The 18,592-nt window shown below is 47.9% G+C and overlaps 2 protein-coding genes across 3 annotated transcripts in view; both read left to right on the plus strand.

Moving 5' to 3' along the window:
* Positions 1 to 18,592, plus strand: part of Dgke (diacylglycerol kinase epsilon) — a 248,326-nt gene that overhangs the window by 120,132 nt on the left and 109,602 nt on the right. The gene's annotated exons all lie outside the window — the stretch shown is intronic.
* Positions 2,210 to 18,592, plus strand: part of Scpep1 (serine carboxypeptidase 1) — a 34,196-nt gene continuing 17,813 nt past the window's right edge. The window contains exons 1-6 of the mRNA XM_052194266.1: positions 2,210 to 2,359; positions 5,860 to 6,008; positions 10,640 to 10,729; positions 13,452 to 13,607; positions 14,360 to 14,434; positions 16,624 to 16,696. Coding sequence (XP_052050226.1) covers positions 2,284 to 2,359; positions 5,860 to 6,008; positions 10,640 to 10,729; positions 13,452 to 13,607; positions 14,360 to 14,434; positions 16,624 to 16,696 — 619 coding nt within the window. The 5' untranslated portion in view covers positions 2,210 to 2,283. The remainder of the gene's footprint in view (positions 2,360 to 5,859; positions 6,009 to 10,639; positions 10,730 to 13,451; positions 13,608 to 14,359; positions 14,435 to 16,623; positions 16,697 to 18,592) is intronic.

Here is an 18,592-nt window from a genome sequence, read left to right on the forward strand (position 1 = left end):
TTTTCAAACATATAGAAATTTTGAACCTTTTTGCTGCAAACACTTTGTGACTCGTATTCTACCACTAATACCAAACTATAATACTTTATTTTTGTCTATGTATTCATGTATTCATTCTCTCTCTTGAGATGGAGATCTTGCTAAGCAGCCCAGGTTAGAGAATGCCTCATGGAAATCCTTTTGCTGCAATCTTCTGATAACAGGCTACACAGCACAGCATCTGGTGGTTACCTGTGTTTGGCTCTAGCTATAAAGAAAATGGAAAAGCTTAGGGCAGTGTTTGCTATATAGTTAGTTGTTTTTATTTAATTTAATTGGCTTTGAGACAGGATCCCATGTACCCCAAGCTGGCTTTGAATTTCTGGCTGTCCTTCCTCTACCTCTGATTACATGTCCTGTATTATGTAGTGCTAGGGACTGACCTCAGAGGCAAGCCTTCTACTCACTGAGCTATGTTGTTTTAAAAACAAAAATACCAGCTATTTGATTTATCAAATTCAGGAGCCAGACGCTGTGGTTGAAAGTCTGCTAGCTCGGAGAAGCAGAGGAAGCCGCCAGCTGACCTTCCCACTCCACTGATGTCCCAGAAGGAAAAGGCTCTTTCTCCTTCTCCACTGTCTTAAATACCTTAAGGATCCTCCTTTCTGTTCATTCCTGTGGGTTCAGTTGCTTGCTCTGCCTCTTGACCTAGGGTTGACTTTATTTAGCTCTTGGGTTAAAGGCCTGGGCTAGATCTGAGACACACTACAACAAGGTTTTTTCCAGATCTCAATCTCGGGGTTCACAATGCGATCAAATATCCTGCAACAGATCAATATCCACCATTCTGAGCAGTGTGGGCCTTCTGTATTTTACCAGTGTTTCCCAGGGAGCCATGCTCAAAGGCTAGATTTTTCAGGCATTTGGCTCTACCCGTGTTGGAGCAGGAGGAACGTGGACACCAGACTCCCACTTCTCAGCAGCATAGCCCTCGGTGGCAGTGCAGGACACGCGCTACACTTTATAGAAGCTAGAAAATCTACAGGCTGAGGAGAAACCCATTTCTGCTGATTTATAGGAGGCATGAGGAGAATAAAAACCTGAGTCAGGGACAGAGCTTTGTTCTTGCTTTGTTTTGTGAGTTTGTTACCTATGCTCTTAAAACAAAGTTCACCAAGATAAAAGTCACTTCCGGGTAGCTCTTGCTGTTTCTTAGCTCTGTGAGGTGACTCAGGACCCCTAAAATATTCCATAAAATAAAAAGTTATCTTCAGATAGACAGATCACACCACACACACACACACACACACACCTCTGCAGTCCACATTTTCTTCATTCCTCTCCACAAGCCCTTGATACCTTCTTTTAAACGACTGCTTTGAAGATAATATATCAGCACACAGTGATGTTGACCACGTTATCAAGAGAGAAAAAAGTACATTTTTTGCTGTGTTTAAAAAGATATAACCTAACCTAATATAATAATATTAAATGTTAGATTCATTTTATCTATGTGAGCGTTTGCCGGCAGGCTTGTATATGCCTGAGGAAGTCAGGAGGTGCCAGATCCCCTGGAACATGAGATGTGGAGTTCTGAATCGTTGTGAGCCACCATGTGTGTCCTGGGAACCTTGGGTCCTCTGGAAGAGCAACAATGCCCTTAACCTCTGAGCCACTTCAGAGTAATAGGTTTCCGAAAACGGAATCTAGTCTTAAACGACCTGCCGGTTCGTGCTTTAATCTGACTTAATCTTTCCAGACGCAATTTTAAAAATTCTAGGCCGGAGACTATTGAGATGGCTCAGTAATTTAAGAGCACCTGTTGCTTTTCCAGGACCCAGGTTCAGTTCCCAGCATTACTCACAAAGCCCTATAACCCTAGCTCCAGAGGAACCCACTGCTTCCGCATAAGCCCACACGTGCGGCACACACACACACACACATACACATAAAATAGTAAAAACAAGCCTTACAAAATAAAACATAGGCATTTTGTAGAAGACAAACAGGGGCGGGGCTGAGGGGATGGTGGTTATCGAGTTGTAGTTTCTCAATGCTCCCCCTACTTTGTAATCAAAGTCAAATGACTCATTAACTGCTTCCTTTCTGCAGTACCTCCCTCGAGAGCCCTTGTAGGCAGTCCTGGGTCGGATCGGCAGAGGGAGCGCGGAACACCAGGAGCCTCAGGGTCCACTTAGGCTCCGCCCCGACTCCGCCCACGCCCCGCCCATGTCGTCACGCGCCGGCCTCTAGCTCCGGCCTCTGGCCCCTGCCTGTTGCTGATGCTGCGGCGGGGTTTTCATCATGGAGCTGTCGCGGCAGATCTGTCTCGTCCGACTGTGGCTGCTGCTCCTGTCGTTCTTACTGGGCTTCAGCGCGGGTAGGTTCGCGAGAAAGACGCACCAGCAGTGGGTGCCGCCTTCTTGAATTTGTTGATGCGTTCGCGTTTTTCTTTTTTTTAAAACACATTTCTTTCCCCTGCTTCTCCCGTTGCGAAATTTATATTGCTTTTGAACCTCTTAATTTTTATTTATGTCTTAATTCAAAGTGCCGTTTTCTGCCCTTTTCTGATGCTGGGTGATTCCTCTTCATGGAGGTAGAAGTGGTTGTACAGAAACGTATGGTTTCAGGAAACTGCTGATGAGTGAGCCTTCGCGGTCTAAAGGCCACCTCCCCTTTCTCCTGTGGTTGGCTGCCTAGTGATGGTATACTCGCTTTCAAAGCCAGCCCCCTCTGCTGGTTTAGAAGAGACAAAATATCAGCTGACTCTACTGGCCTGATTTTAGGCAAAAGCAAATTTGTTTTGTGGAATGACTTGCAAATTGACACCTTTTCTTTCTCTCTAATTAGTTTTTTGGGGGGAGGGGACTTTTGGGGGGGGGTCCAGACAGGGTTACTCTACATAGCCTTGGTTGTCCTGGAACTCTCTCCATAGACTAGGCTGGCCTCAGACCCTTAAGAGATCTGTCTGCCTCCGCCTCCCAAATCCTGGGATTAACTCTGACTTTATTCAACGACAACAAAAAACCCAATTTTTATTTTGTTTTGCCTGCATGTCTGTCTGTCTGTGTACTACTTGTGTGCCTGGTGCCCTGGGAAGTCAGAAGAGGACTTTGGATCCTAGGGAACTAAAGGTCCAGAGGTTGTGGTCGGCCGTGTGAATTCTGTAAATCAAATCCAGGTTCTTGGGAAGAGCGAGAGAGTGAGAGAGTGCTCTTACCAGCTGAGCCATCTTTCTGGCTTTTTAAATTTTTTCTTGATATTTTTATTAGTTTTGTGAGTGTCAGAGGGTGTGTGTGTGTAGTTATGGAGGTCAGAAGAGAACCCTTTTTGTCCTTTAGGGACTATCTACCTTTTTTCTTTTTTGGAAGGCAAAACGATTTTCCTTGGTCTGCAACACCAAGTAAGCCAGCCTGGCTGGCCAGCAAGCCCAGGATTCCCCCATCTCCAGCCCTGGAGCACTGAGCACAAGCCCCAGGATTCCCCCATCTCCAGCCCTGGAGCACTGAGCACAAACCCAGCCAGAGATCAGAGATGGAGCCCCGGTCTGTGTGCCTCCGATATGAACACTGCTGGCTGACCTGTTTCCTCAGTTTCTCTTTGGTTTTCTTAATATTCTTTCTTCTCCTGTTTATTTATTTATTTTAAAGATTTATTTATTTCTTATATGTAAGTACACTGTAGCTATCTTCAGACACCCCAGAAGAGGGTATCTGATCTCATCACAGATGGTTTTGAGCCACCATGTGGTTGCTGGGATTTGAACTCAGGACCTCTGAAAGAGCAGTCAGTGTTCTTAACTACTGAGCTATCTTTCCAGCCGTATTTTGTGTGTGTGTGTGTGTGTGTGTGTGTATGTGTGTGTGTGTATGTATATGTATATATATTTTTTTAAGATAGGGTTTCTTGTTGCCCCAGCTGGCCTCAAACTCACTGTGTGCTGAGTGAGGCTGGACATGGATTCCCTGACCCTCGCTCTCTAGTCTCCCACCCTCACCCACCCCATCCCCTATGCCAGCTGCCCAGCTGCCCACTTGGCCGGGACTTGAACCCAGGGCTTGGCACAACACAGGCCAAAATTACACCCCTGAGCTTTGCTCTCAGCCTTTTTCTTTTACAACTGGTCTTACTGTGTTGTGATTTGTGTGTGTGTGTGGGGGGGGGGGTTATTGTTGTTTTATGTTTTTTGTATTTGGTTTTTTCAAGACAGGGTTTCTCTGTATAGCCCTGGCTGTCCTGGAACTCACTCTGTAGACCAGGCTGACCTGGAACTCAGAAATCCCCTTGCCTCTGCCTCCCAGAGTGCTGGGATTACAGGCGTGTGCCACCACTGCCCAGCTTTTTCTTTTTAAAGATTTTGTTTGTTTGTTCGTTTTTTTCCAGACAGGGTTTTTCTGTATAGTTCTGGCTGTCCTGGAACTCACTCTGTAGACCAGGCTGGCCTCGAACTCAGAAATTCACCTGCCTCTGCCTCCCAAGTGCTGGGATTAAACGTGTGCGCCACCACCGCCCGGCAAGATGCTTTTTTAAAAGGCTTATTTATTTATTATATATTCAGACACACCAGAAGAGGGTGTCAGATTCCCATTACAGATGGTTGTGAGTCATCATGTGGTTGCTGGGATTTGAACTCAGGACCTTCAGAAGAAAGGTCAGTGCTCACCACTGAGCCTTCTCTCCAGCCCCCTGCCTCTGCTTCTTCTTCTTTTTTTTAAATTTATTAGATATTTTCTTTATTTACATTTCAAATGTTATCCCCTTTCATTTCCCCTCCGAAAACACCCTATCCTGTCCCCCAATCCCCAACCCCCACTCCCCTGCTCACCAGCCTACCCACTCTTGCTTCCCTGTCCTGGCATTCCCCTGTACTGGGGCATCAACCCTTCTCATGACCAAGGACCTCTCCTTCCTTTGATGTCCAACAAGACCATCCTCTGCTACATATGCAGCTGGAGCCATGGGTCCCTCCATGTGTACTCTTTGGTTGGTAGTTTAGTCCCTGGGAGCTCTGGGGGTACTGGTTGGTTCATATTGTTGTTCCTCCTATGGGGCTGCAAGCTCCTTCAGCTCCTTGGGTCCTTTCTCTAGCTCCTCCATTGGGGACCTTGTGCTCAGTCCAATGGTTGGCTGAAAGCACCCACCTCTGTATTTGTCAGGCACTGGCAGAGCCTCTCAGGAGACAGCTATATCAGCCTCCTGTCAGCAAAGCACTTGTTGGCATCCACAATAGTGTCTGGGTTTGGTGACTGCATATGCAATGGATTCCCCGGGTGGGGCAGTCTCTGGATGCCCTTTCCTTCAGTCTCTGCTCCACACTTTGTATCTCCTCCCATGGGTATTATGTCTGCCTCTGCTTCTTAAGTGCTGCTATTAGCGGGGGTGCACAAACATTCCCTCTTGACTTCTCTGTGTGTGTATCTTTCGTTTCCTTTTTTTTTGTTTTGTTTTGTTTTGCTTTGCTTTGCTTTGCTTTGCTTTGCTTTGCTTTGTTTTGTTTTGTTTTGTTTTGTTTTGTTTTGTTTTTCAAGACAGGGTTTCTCTGTATACCCCCGGCTATCCTGGAACTCACTCTGTAGACCAGGCTGGCCTCAAACTCAGAAATCCGCCTGTCTCTGCCTCCCAAGTGCTGGGATTAAAGGCGTGGGTCATCACTGCCAGGCAAGAGAAGAAAGTTTTATCAGCTATCTTTCGCCCGCCCGGCTATCTTCGTTTCCTTATCGGCACACTATACTGAGGTAAATGTATTACCTAAAGCATAAAGCACCATCTCTAGCCTGAAGGACCATCTATCTCTACCAACCTTGGAACTCACCTGTTGTCCTCTACCTGTCTTTCCCACCTTGGTACTCCTCAGGAAATGACACTGAGCTTCCGTTTCAGGATCTGCCATCCACTGGACAGAACAAGAAGGCAAAGAAGTATGGGATTATGTGACTGTCCGAAAGGATGCCCACATGTTCTGGTGGCTCTATTATGCCACCAACCCTTGCAAGAACTTTTCAGAGCTGCCCCTGGTCATGTGGCTTCAGGTAAAGTAACTTCTTTGCCTGGCCTGCCAGGTCGGTTCTCCTTTTAACCTCATTGCTTGGTTTGTAAGAGTTTCCAGCTTCGTAGAGACTGACTCATTTTGGTCCAGTCCACCCTGGAGGGTCACATGCTTCTGAGACAGCCTAGAGCAAGGGTGTAGCAAAGGAAGCCCTCTTTTCTGGTCATAATTTCTTTCGTTCATTTTTGGAGATGGGTTCTTGCTATGTAGCCCACTGTGGCCTTGAACTCTTGGCCATCCTGCCTCAGCCTCCCAAGTGCTGAAGGTACAGGTGTACAGCTCATCCCATACTTTCTAATCCTGACAGTTCCAAGGCCCCTTACTGAAAGCTATCTGTGATACAGTTGGCTTCTTACGAAAAAAGAAAGTGTTTGAAAAGTTCTGAGCCAGCTGGGCAGTGGTGGCGCACACCTGTAATCCCAGCACTTGGGAGGCAGAGGCAGGTGGATTTCTGAGTTCGAAGCCAGCCTGGTTTACCGAGTGAGTTCCAGGACAGCCAGGGCTATACAGAGAAACCCTGTCTGGAAAAAAAAAAGTTCTGAGCCAAGGCTGAGGTACCCCAGTCCTCCTCCCTTCTTCCTTTGAGTCCTCAGATAAGCCATTCTTCATTCTTTAAAAAAAAATTTTTGAAGTTATAATTATGTTTTTCTCTCTCTACTCTCCAATATACCCCTCCTCTCTCTCTTTCAAATTCATGACTTCTCTCTTCATTAAATGTTATTGCATACGTGTGTGTGTGTGTGTGTGTGTGTGTGTGTATTCCTAACTATAACATGCCAGTCTTTTGTGTCTTAGCATGGATGCGAGGTCCTACCCTTTTCCCTAGTGTATTTGTATTTTAAGCCTGAGTTCTGTCTCTAGGGTTGAAGGTTAAAAAAATAAATAAAGTCTTATGAACTGTTTAGGGATAGGCAGAGATCCTGCTGAGTTCTTCAAATGGCACCTATGGTGGCCTCGCCCACCGGAAAGACTAGTCTCTAGGGAGGGGCTGAGGAGCCTTGAGGTTCCTGATGTCCCACCAGTAATTAGGGCACCCTGGTACTCACCTCTGTGGGATATGGGGCGGGGCTTCCTTCTCTAATGCCTACCAGAGCTGAGACTCTGCCCCAGGGCCTGTCACTGCAGGCTTGCTGTGTTGACGAAGTAAGAACAAGCAGTTCTGAGGGTGAACCTGCTACAGGGTCTTCACAGCTACCCTGCAGGGGGCGAGGGGGAGGGCTGAAGATAGCCCGCTCTGCCCAGTAGCACTGGCTGGAAAATGTTCTGGCCTGGAATAAGCTCCGGATCCAGCCGCTGGTGGTGCCTGCCTGGTTGTCTGGAAGAGCCTGGTTGTGGAAAAGCCTGAGCCTGCTGCTGGGGACACCCTTCAGCGCCTTCCTTCCACTATTAGCTATAGCCCGACACTTTCCTTCTCTGGGTCCCACTGTTCTGAGTGGGAGGATTTGAAACCTTCAGAGGAAGCCAGAGATGGGGGACAAAAATGCATAACTGATGCTGGGGTGGGGCAGCTGCTGACTCCTAGGTTTCTGCCTCTCTGCCCCTGCTTCCCCCCCCCCCCTCCGCAATCTCTGGGCTTTCCAGGAACCAGTTTTATTTTTTTTCATAGAGATTTATTTATTTTATATATTATATGAGTACACCATTGATGTCTTCAGACACACCAGAAGAGGGCATTGGATTCTATTACAGATGGTTGTGAGCCACCATGTGGTTGCTGGGAATTGAACTCAGGTCGTCTGGAAGAGCAGTCAGAGCGCTTAACCACCGAGGCATCTCTCCAGCCCCTAGGACTCAACTTTTATTGTTTACTCTGACTGGTAGAGAACTAGAGAATCTGGTCAGCTTCAGGGACTTCTGAAAACCATTTCAGGAACCAGTTTTAAAAAATAAACACTGCATTTCATAGGCTCAGGATTCAGCTCTGGGGGAAAGCAGGTTGGGGAGGGGGAGGATGGGGAGGGGGAGATGCCTACCCAGCACAAAGCCTTGAGTTCTGTCCCCACCACTACAAAACACAAAATGAAACAAAAAAACAAAGGTTGCAAGCTAGCCTTCTACCTCACCACAGAGTCCTTTTCCTTATCTGTGGGGGCAGGGTGGGGGGGGCACTAGCATCTGCCTGGCCCAGAAGTTGTCTGGTGTGTGGCTGTTGGTTAGGTTAACCCTCAGGCTGAGTCACAGTATGAAGGTTAGTAACTGAAGACACTCTTCTCTTCTGCTCTTCCCTATTTTCCCAGAGGCCGCAGGAAGAAGAGTAAAATAAGATAAAGAGGAAACAGTTCATTTAGATGAGAAGATCTAGTTAGCAGCCTTCCAAGGACTTAGGCAGTAACTTCCGTGTGAAGTGGTGTTCTTTGAGAATTGAGGTCATGTGAATAGTGAGCTATTTCAGGGATAGTAAGCCATTTCTCAAGTCGTTTCAGCTCACTCACTGACACATTTTTCTTATCTTAGAGGAATCAAGAAGCCTTGAGCCTCAGCTGTCTATACCACTTGTTTCCAGGGTTTCTGGATGAAGAATATTTTGTGATCCATTTATTAATAGTATTATTGTTATTATCATCCTTATTATTATATTTAAATAAGGGCATAAGATAGGGCTCAGTCTGTAAAGTGCTTGCTATGCAACTATGAGGATTTGAATTTAAATAACCTTACTCATACAAAAGCTTCTTCAGTGGTACTAGTCTGTAACCGTGGTGCCTCAGGGAGAGACAGGATGGTACCCGAAGCTCCCTGGCCAGCCAGGTAGCAGAATTCCTGAACCCCAGGCTCATCAATAGACCCTGCCTTCAAAACTTAGGTGGAGAGCGATTGAGACATCTAATGTGGCTTCTGGCTTTTACACGCGCTTGCTGGCGTACACGCGCACACAGAGGGAGATCTTCCTAGCCACTGGGGGGGGGGTGCACAGGAAGATGGAGCAGAAATGGAAAATGGAGTCTCCCACAGCGGCCCCTCCTGATAGGTGTCCTTGAAAGAGAGGACCCACCTTCTTCATTTGAGGGAGCATTCTTCCTCTGTGTACTTTGTATTTATTTAGGAGTCACAGCATATTCTGGGGCTCGTGATTCATCCTGCAGATGTGGCGTGTCACCCTCTTCCCTAGGGAGGACGTTCCAGGCGCGCCCTGCCTCTCGGTGCTATTTGTGACCCTGGGATGACCAGCTCCAACCGGTCTGTGAACTTTTTGTTGCTGCATTAGGAAATCTTAACATATAATCACGGGGGAGTTGAGCCTCTGATTTTTATCAAGGAGGTTAGTGGCGGTTCAGAACATTAGTGTGGGGGATATTTAGCAGGTAGTGCGTGTTGCCTTGTCTAGCCCGCCTTAACCCTCTTTCTACTCTCTGTCTCTCCTTGTGGAGACTCAGTAAATAATTCTCCTTCCTTTGCATGCAGTGCAGGGATTGCCGGCGTCTGTCAGGACACCCCGGTCGGTCTCGTTTCTTCACATTGCCCTGGCTTCCACTGTGCCCTCTGCCCTCTCCAATCTCTCTTCTCCATGTGCTAAGAGACTATATACTCTGAGCCTGTCTCTGACTCAGCTGCTAATGTTTTCCTCATCCTTGCCTCTAGCACATCTGGGTCACCTAGATCCATCTAGAACCTCACCCCCTACCCCCCACCCCCGTTTTTTCCTGATCATCTGTCTCCCAGAGGACCTTCTCCCATCAAGTCCACCTCACCTGCCCCATTTCGCCTGTTTGCTTTTGCCCTCTGCCCACCCCTCTGAGCCCTTCAGAGCATGTCACACGCTCCTACCCTGAGACTTCTCTGTTGGCTGTGGTATACGCAGAGGATTCGCTTATCCATTGGGCCCCAAAGGAGAGTCTTCCAGCTTTTGGTTGAGGGCTGGGAAAGAATCAAAAAACTCAAGTTCTTGCTCAAATGGAGGCTGCAGTTGCTAAGAGGGCAGGGCTAGCCCGTTCTATCCCTCTTTGTGGCTATTATAGTATCTGAGATGAGAGAGATTTAGTGAGCCCAGGTCAGGCCCAAGTTTAAGTCCAGAGAACCAAGAGGTGGAAAAGACACCTAGGACCTTTCCCCACACCCCCTCCACTCTGGCTTCGAACTCAGTGATCTGCCTGCCCCAAGTGCTGGGATTAAAGGTTTGTGCCACCACTGCCTGGCTCCCCTAGGACCCCTAAACTCATCACCATCCTTTCAGAGAGAGACTTACGTGGTTCCTGCAGGAGTTTGGTGGGTGCAGAAGCTCCCAGAAAACATGGGGCTGGAAAAAAAAAAACCACACATCCTTTGGCTTTTGTTTTGTTTTGTTTTTTCAAGACAGGGTTTCTCTGTATAATCCTGGCTGTCCTGGAACTCACTCTGTAGACCAGGCTGGCCCTGAACTCAGAAATCCGCCTGCCTCTGCCTCCCTAGTGCTGGGATTACAGGCATGTGCCACCACCGCCCAGCTAATCCTTGGGCTTTTAAACTTTTATTTGTAGCTCAGGATGACCCTTAGCTCCTGATCTTGCTGCCTCATTCCCCTCAAGGGCTGGGATTATAGATGCGCATCTCCTCATTCCGCTGGAGTCTCCGTTGTTTTCCTGTGTGTTCATTTCTGCATTTTTCTCTGGCTAATGTCTGTTCCTTTTCCTTGCACAGGGTGGCCCCGGTGGCTCTAGCACTGGATTTGGAAACTTTGAGGAAATCGGCCCTCTTGACACGCAGCTCAAGCCACGGAATACTACCTGGGTACAGTGGGAACAGCCCTCAACCCTTCCTGCCCTTCATCCTCTCAGAGGCTCCACCCAGGGCAGGGTGGGGTCACAGAGTTAGCTGTCCACCTTGAGACCTTCGTTGCCTCCCTGTAGCCTTCCTTCCTGCAGCCGAGCTCCCCACCCCCACCCCCCGCCCCTCCCCCATGAATGTCTGTGGTTGGTTTTCTCCTCCTTGCCTTTTCCGATTTATTGATCTTCCTCCACTTTACCGCCACTGCTGTCTAGCCCAGCCAAGTGGTAGTTCAGGGAATGCTATGCTTCCCTAGTGTGCGCAGAGCCTTGGTGCAAACCTCAGCACTGTATAAACCAGGCTGAAGGATGAACACCTGTAATGTCAGTTTCCAGGCCGGAGAGGCCGGAGAGTGAGGAATGCAAGATAATCCCTGCTTATGTACCAAGTTCAGGGCCAGCCTGGGCTATGCGAAACCCTATCTCAAAACAAGCAAAACTGCCGGCCTGGTGGTGCACACCTATAATCCCAGCACTTGGGAGGCAGAGGCAGGCGGGTTTCTGAGTTCGAGGCCAGCCTGGTCTACAGAGTGAGTTCCAGGACAGCCAGGACTGCACAGAGAACACTAAAAAAAAAAAAAAAAAAAAGCCAAACTGAAGTTCCCTGCAGCTGGCACTGGCTGGCAACCCCGAGCTTACCCTTGTGGTGGCCATCTGCAGCCTCAGACCTTGAGTCTGGGCCTCTCGTCTGCTACAAGTTCCAACTCTTTCTCCTCTCTCTCCCCTCACAGCTGGGCTTTATTGAGCTAGCAAGTCCCTTGCCCTCTTCCCCTGTGATAGCTTCCTAGTCCTTTGTGTACCCCCCTTCCATCCCATCCTTCTCTAAGCCCCCCCTTTCTCAGGTCACAGCCTGGGGAGCGCATCCTCCTGGCTCACTCAGCCTGGACTCCCCCTCCCCCACTCCATGTCTCTCCCTTCCCAGCAGCACTCAGCACTGAGAATGTTCTCCAGCGTCCTCGCTCCTCTAGCCTTCCTCTCATCAGGTGCTAACCCATCTTGTCCTCCTGTGACATGTCTTGGTCTGAAATTGTTCTAATCCTGCATCTATGGCATGAAAATCACTCCCCTTCCCTCCCCTCCCCTCCCCTCCCCCACCCCCTTGTTCTCACACTTCCTGGAACCGAAAGCATGAGCCCGAGTGGGGAGTGAGGGTCTTGGCCCTGGGTCCCTGTCTTGATTCTGCTGTCCATCTTCTGTCCCGTTTGGTGGCCTTGCACAATTTCTGGCTCTTTCAGGGTTATTTCCTCATCGTGAAGAACGTGGCGGATACCCGTCTTTCTGGGTGCCCAATTGAGAATTCTCAGCCTCTCCATATCCTCAATCCTCAATCCAATCCTCAGAGTCTCTTCTTGCTGCATAAAAGAAAAGATGGGCCAATGTGGAAATTACTCATCTGGAAGAAGACTGATGTCCATAGTTCTTTAAGAGAGACAGACAGACAGACAGCATCTCATGAAGCCCTAGCCAGCCTCCAACTCACTGTGCAGCCACGGATGTCCATGAGCTTCTGATCCTCTGGCCTGTACTTCCTGCGTGCTAGGGTCGTAGGCATTATCCGCCACCCCCAGTTTATGCAGTGCGGGAGTGTGTGTGGGGGGGATGGAACCCAGGTCATCAGGCTCACTAGGCAAACATTCCAAGAACCGAGCCACATCCCCAGCACATGCAGTTCCTTCAGATGGCTGCTCAGAGTCCTGCAACTTGGTGCTTCCTGCACTGTTACTTCTAGATGTACTTCTGTGTGTGACACGGAACAGCTTAAAGCTGTTCATGTGTGTGTGTGTGTGTGTGTGTGTGTGTGTGTGTGTGTATGTGTTCATCTCATCTCCTTTCTTCACTGCAGTCTATACTCATGTTCCCTTAAAAACTGCATTATTTATATAGTGTGTGTGTGTGTCCACCTTGGTTTGTTGTGAGACGAGGTCTCTTATTCTGTAATTAGCCTAAAACTCATCATTTAGACTACACTGCTGAGTGACACCTGGGATATCGGTCTCCACCTCCTCAGCACTGGGGTTACAAGTGTGTACTTGCTACCTTGCCTGGCTTTCTTCTTCTTCTTCTTCTTCTTCTTCTTCTTCTTCTTCTTCTTCTTCTTCTTCTTCTTCCTCTTCCTCTTCCTCTTCCTCTTCCTCTTCCTCTTCCTCCTCCTCCTCCTCCTCCTCCTTCTTTCTTCTTCTCCTTCTCCTTCTTCTTTTTCTTCTTCCTTCTTCTTCTTCCTTCTTCTTCCTCTTCTTCCTCTTCCTCCTCCTCCTCCTCCCCCTCCCCCTCCCCCTCCTCCTTCTCCTCCTCCTCCTCCTCCTCCTCCTCCTCCTCCTCCTCCTCCTCCTTCTCCTCCTCCCGATTTCTCTGGTCCTGGAACTCACTCTGTAGACCTGACTGGCCTCAAACTCAGAGATCTGCCTGCCTCTGCCTCCTGCGTGCTGGGATTAAGGCGGGCCCTGACACCAGGCTTGCCCAACTTTTTTTTTTACATGGATTTTAGTCATGGAATTCAGGGCCTTATACTCGTAAGGCAAGCAATCTACTAACTGGGCCATTTCCTCAACTGCCCCCCAAATCACTTTGAGCAATGAGATAAAATCACCACACTGATGTTGTCGTAAGCATTGTTTTGCCAAGTGGCTAGGAAGATAACTGGTGACTAACCACCGATTGCCATATTTGCTTCTTCTGGGTGGCTGCAGCTGCAGTGGGCCAGTCTCCTGTTCGTGGATAATCCTGTGGGCACTGGCTTCAGCTATGTCAACACGACAGATGCCTATGCAAAGGACCTGGACATGGTGGCTTCCGACATGATGGTTCTCCTGAAATCCTTCTTTGATTGCCATAAAGAATTCCAGGTAATTCTGCAGCTTAGGCACAAAAGACTAGCAAGAGGGACAAGGGACTGTCAGAGCACTGAGCTCCCCCAAGAGCTGAGTGCCATAGGACAGCGGGGACTGCACAGAGAGACAAACTGTTCAGTGGCAGCTGGTTTTCAGGGCCTTCCTTTCCTCCCTAGGTTGTGGGCTTTGACTTTCTTTCATCTGACGAACTAGACATCAGTATTCAGATTTGAGGCCAGAGACAAAAGCAGATTTTTTTACCATACACTTTAGAAATTTGAAGATAACTTGTGTGAATTGAAAGGTAATCAGGCTGGGCGGTGGTGACGCACGCCTGTAATCCCAGCACTCTGGGAGGCAGAGGCAGGCGGATTTCTGAGTTCCAGGCCAGCCTGGTCTGCAGAGTAAGTTCCAGGACAGCCAGGGCTGTACAGAGAAACCCTGTCTTAAAAAACCCTGTCTCAAAAAACCCTGTCTTGAAAACAAACAAACAAACAAACAAAAAAACAAAAAAAGAAGAAAGGTAATCAGGAAGCTGGGCAGTAATAGAGTACACCTATAATCCCAGCACTTGGGTATCCGAGGCAGGTGGATCTCTGTGAGTTCAAGGCCAACCTGATCTTCAGAGTTGAGTTGCATAATAGCCAGGGCTACACAGAGAAATCCTGTCTGGAAAAAAAAAAACAAAACAAAAACACGAAAGCAGCCAGGCAGGCAAGCAGACAAGCAGGATGTTTTAATTCTTTGTAAATCCCATTTCTTGCTAGACGGTTCCGTTCTACATTTTCTCAGAATCCTACGGAGGAAAGATGGCTGCTGGCATCAGTTTAGAACTTTACAAGGTAAACAGGAGGGTGACTCTGTTACTGTTTTGAAACAAAGAATGATTTGTCGCTTTCATATACCTACCTGATATTGAACAGACCTTAGTTATTTTCAAAGTTTGTTGTGTGTGCGCATGCCATGGTGTGGGTGTGGGTGGAGATCAGAAGGCAGCTTTCAGGAATCATCTCCTCCCTCTGTGGGTTTGGGGGATCCAATCAGGTTGTCAGGCATGGCGTCACACACACCTGCAGACAAACACTCATACATACAGAATCAAAATAAATACAGTTTTCAAAGATTTCTTTTGTTCCTTTGAAATCTCATATTAGTGTTTTGCCTGCAAGTGCATCTATGTGCCACAGACGTGTATTTGTATATGTATGTATGTATGCATGTGTACAATGATGCCTGGTACCGGCAGAGACTAGAAGACGGCACTGGATCCCCCTGGAGCTGGAAACATAGCCAGTTGTGATCTGCCATGTGGGTGTTGGGAATGGAACCAGAGTCCTCTGAAAGAGCAGCCAGTGTCCTTAACCTCTGAGCCATGTCTCCAGCACATAAATCTTTTTTTTAATGTTAAAACTATAAACTAGCTAGTACAATTATATACTATACTACTATATATAGTATATAACTATTACATATAACTATATACTATATAGTATAATAGTATAGTATGCTAGTATGCTGTAGTATACTAGAATATAGAGTTATAAAACTACTATAAACTGTATAGTTCAGTCATTAGGAGGCTGAGGAAGGAGGTTATGAGCTTGAAGTCTTTGGTTTTGAGACGGGGCTGCGCTTGCACTGCTGAGCAGTTAGTAGTGATACTTTCTGCTCACCTGATACCTGAGGTCCTAACCAAAATGCTGCCACCCTGTGTGTGACCTGTCTCCATCAGTGGGTCCCCTCCCCCATTCAGCGCCTTTCTTCCCCTATATTCAGACTGTTTTAGATGGTCCCAGCCTGTCTTTTAAGATAGCTTGTCCAATCGGTTGGAGAGATGGCTCTGCGGTTAAGAGCACTGCCTGCTCTTCCAAGGGTTCTGAGTTCAAATCCCAGCAACCACATGGTGCTCACAACCATCTGTAATGAAATCTTACACCCTCTTCTGGTGTGTCTGAACACAGCTACAGTGTACTTACATATAATAAATAAGTACATCTTAGCAACAACAAAAAAAGATAGCCTGTCCAAGCTAATGCACAGTCCCAAGGTGTCTTCATCTAGCACAATCCCCCTTTCTGTGATGTGCATTTATTTGGTTAGAAACGGTGCCCTGCTATATAGCCCTAGCTGGACTGGTTGTAATTTATACATGCTGTGTAGTCTGGCCTGGCCTTGAACTTGCTACAGTCTACCTGCTTCAACTTTCTGATTTCTTCACCTTCCCTCCCTCTCTTCCTCCTTCCCTCCCTCTCTCCTTCCTTCCTTCCTTCCTTCCTTCCTTCCTTCCTTCCTTCCTTCCTTCCTTCCCTCCCAACCTCCCTTTGCCCCGCTCCCCTGGACAGCTTCCTCGACTCTTTCTTTTTCCAGTTACTCATCACTGTGTAACCTAATTCATATGTGTTCCTCCCCCCACCTTTGTAGTGTGATAGCATGCATGATACTCCAGGTTATATTCTATTTCCTGAATATTCATCAAGAATATTCGGTGGGAATATTTTCACTCCGGTTGTGAGGCACTTTCTCCTGCTTTCTCTTAAGTTTTATCATGAATGGTGGTTCCTGTGGCTCACCTTCCTGGCGAGTGTTAGGGCCGTGAGGAGGTTATGGATGAATGAGGAGCATGCCCAGCTTCCTGTTTGGGGGCAGGTGCAGAGAAGGATGAGCTTCCTGGCCTGTGTGGGCTCCACTCTCGAGGATGCCCCAGGAGTCCCAGTGTCAGCAGCCACTGCTTGGCAGCGACACCTCTACCCAAGGAGTTCCTCAGCACCTTGGGATGCTCCCAGACTTCAGGATATGCCTAGGCTCTCACAGACAACTTAGGGACATGTCCCACACTTGTCCTAAGGACACAAGTTAAAGCAATGGCCCCTTCTCAACTTAGCAGTGGTGGTAGGCAGGACTAGCTGTCATGGGTGTGTTCTTCTGGTGCCTGGGGCAGCGTAGATGGTGTGGGTTAGGAGTATGTGCCTCTGATGAGGGGGATGGAGTCCTCAGTGCCCTTGCTCAGAACATTTCTTGGTTCTTCTTTCAGGCTATTGAGCAAGGGACCATCAAGTGCAACTTTTCTGGGGTTGCTTTGGGTGACTCCTGGATCTCCCCTGTGGGTAAGTATGAAGTTTTTAAGTATCTCTCTTTTCTAACCCTGACCCTTTCTGTGACTTTGGACTTACTGTGTGACTTTCCTGGGGAAACATGAAAGTCCTCCCGTCCCAACAGACTGAAGCATTCCATCCAAGTCCTGCTTGCTGGGCTAGGGTGTATGTGAGTGCTACTTACAGGAGCCTGGGTGCCTCTTGTAAACCTGGGCACTGAAAAGTCCCCTGCTTACCAATTAAAATAAATTTTTTGAGACAAGGTCTCTCTACATAGCCCTGGATGTCATGCAACTCAGTAGGTAGACCAGGCTGGCCTTAAACTCACAAGAGATCCTGCTGCCTCTGACATGCTGGGATTAAAGCATGTCCACCACACCCAGCCCAGGCAATATTTAAAAACGAGTGTTGATGATGTTAGTGATGACAGTGGGGGGGGGAGAGAGAGCTAGTGAGGGGGTGTCATGGTGCATATGTAGAGGTCAGAGGTCAGGGGACAACTTGGTGGGGTTGATTCTTTTTTTCTACATTTCTGCGGGATCTGAGAGTTTGAGCCATCCTGCTGGGCCCCCCAGACAACTTCTAACCTCATATATTTTAATATTTCTAAGGTTTTATATATAGTGGGGCAGGGGGTAATGGGCTTGGAATCTAAAGGAAGAGTCTTGCCAAGGTCTTCTGGTCTCCTTTCCTCTCTTGATTGCTCTGTTATCTTGGACCTAGCTCTCTGCTGTATAGTTCAGTTTATTTTGTTGCCTTGACAAGGGTTCGGGGTCTTCTGTTAATCACCACAGCCACTCTGCTCTGTGGTGGTGACCATGTCAAGCCAGAGAGAAACAGCCATCCCTCAGGGCTATACTGTTCAGATAAAAGAGGAGGACGGGGCTGGAGAAATGGCTCAGTGGTTAAGAGCACTGTCCTAACAGAGGACCTGAGTTCAATTCCCAGCTACCATATGGTGGCTCACAACCATCTATAATGAGATTCGATGCCCTCTTCTGATGTGTCTGAAGACAGGGACAATGCATTCACATACATAAAATAAATAAGTTAAAAAAAAAAAAGAGGACAGCAGGAGTTTCTGGGTTCTTAGAAAAGCCATCGCAGAAAGCATCCATTCACCCCAAGAGCATCCAAGAGACGTGGGGATGAAACGCCCTTGCCATCAGGCTGAGTCCTCTGGAAGGATTTTCCCAACAAAGGAATCCAAGTTTACCACAGGAGATGCTCCGGACACTCCTGTGGATGATGAAATACACCCCCACACAGTGTGAATGGCCTCGTAAAGAGGAGCCCTGGATCTGAATGAGTCAGTACAGGGTGGACCGTGTCACCAGCTCCCCCCACTCCCCAGCATCCCGATGCTGGAAGAGCATCTGCAGTGAACTTCCTACTGCTGCTGCTGCTGCTGCTGCTGCTGCTGCTGGTGGTGGTGGTGGTGGTGGTGGTGGTGGTGGTGGTGGTTGCGGTTGCGAGGCAAGGTTGGCATCGGGTCTTGCACTTTTGTAATCCTTTAGGAACACAGACAGGAGTGGCCTATCTTGCACACAATCAGGGTGTGGCTTCAGGCTTCGTTGCTCTGATCTTCTTGGCCAGGTTAACTCTCTTGGGTTCCCTCAACCTCAACACCACAACCATTTGGAGTGGTATAGCTTGTTGTTGGGAACTGTTCTGAGTAGTAAGGACTTAAAGAGGGTTTGTCCTGTATATGTTGGGACATATATTGCAGAGGAGCAATATGTACCTGATGTATGTGTATGGTATATTACTACATGTGCCCAAGTGCATGTGCCTATGCATGCATGCATGCACCAAAAGAGAACATCTTTCTCTATCACTTTATCTACCTTATGTCCTTAAAAAATTCTTCTGAGATTTTTTTTCAAGACAGGGTTTCTCTGTGTAGCC

Source organism: Apodemus sylvaticus, chromosome 10 (genome assembly GCF_947179515.1).
Source record: "Apodemus sylvaticus chromosome 10, mApoSyl1.1, whole genome shotgun sequence".
Classification (NCBI taxonomy): domain Eukaryota; kingdom Metazoa; phylum Chordata; class Mammalia; order Rodentia; family Muridae; genus Apodemus; species Apodemus sylvaticus.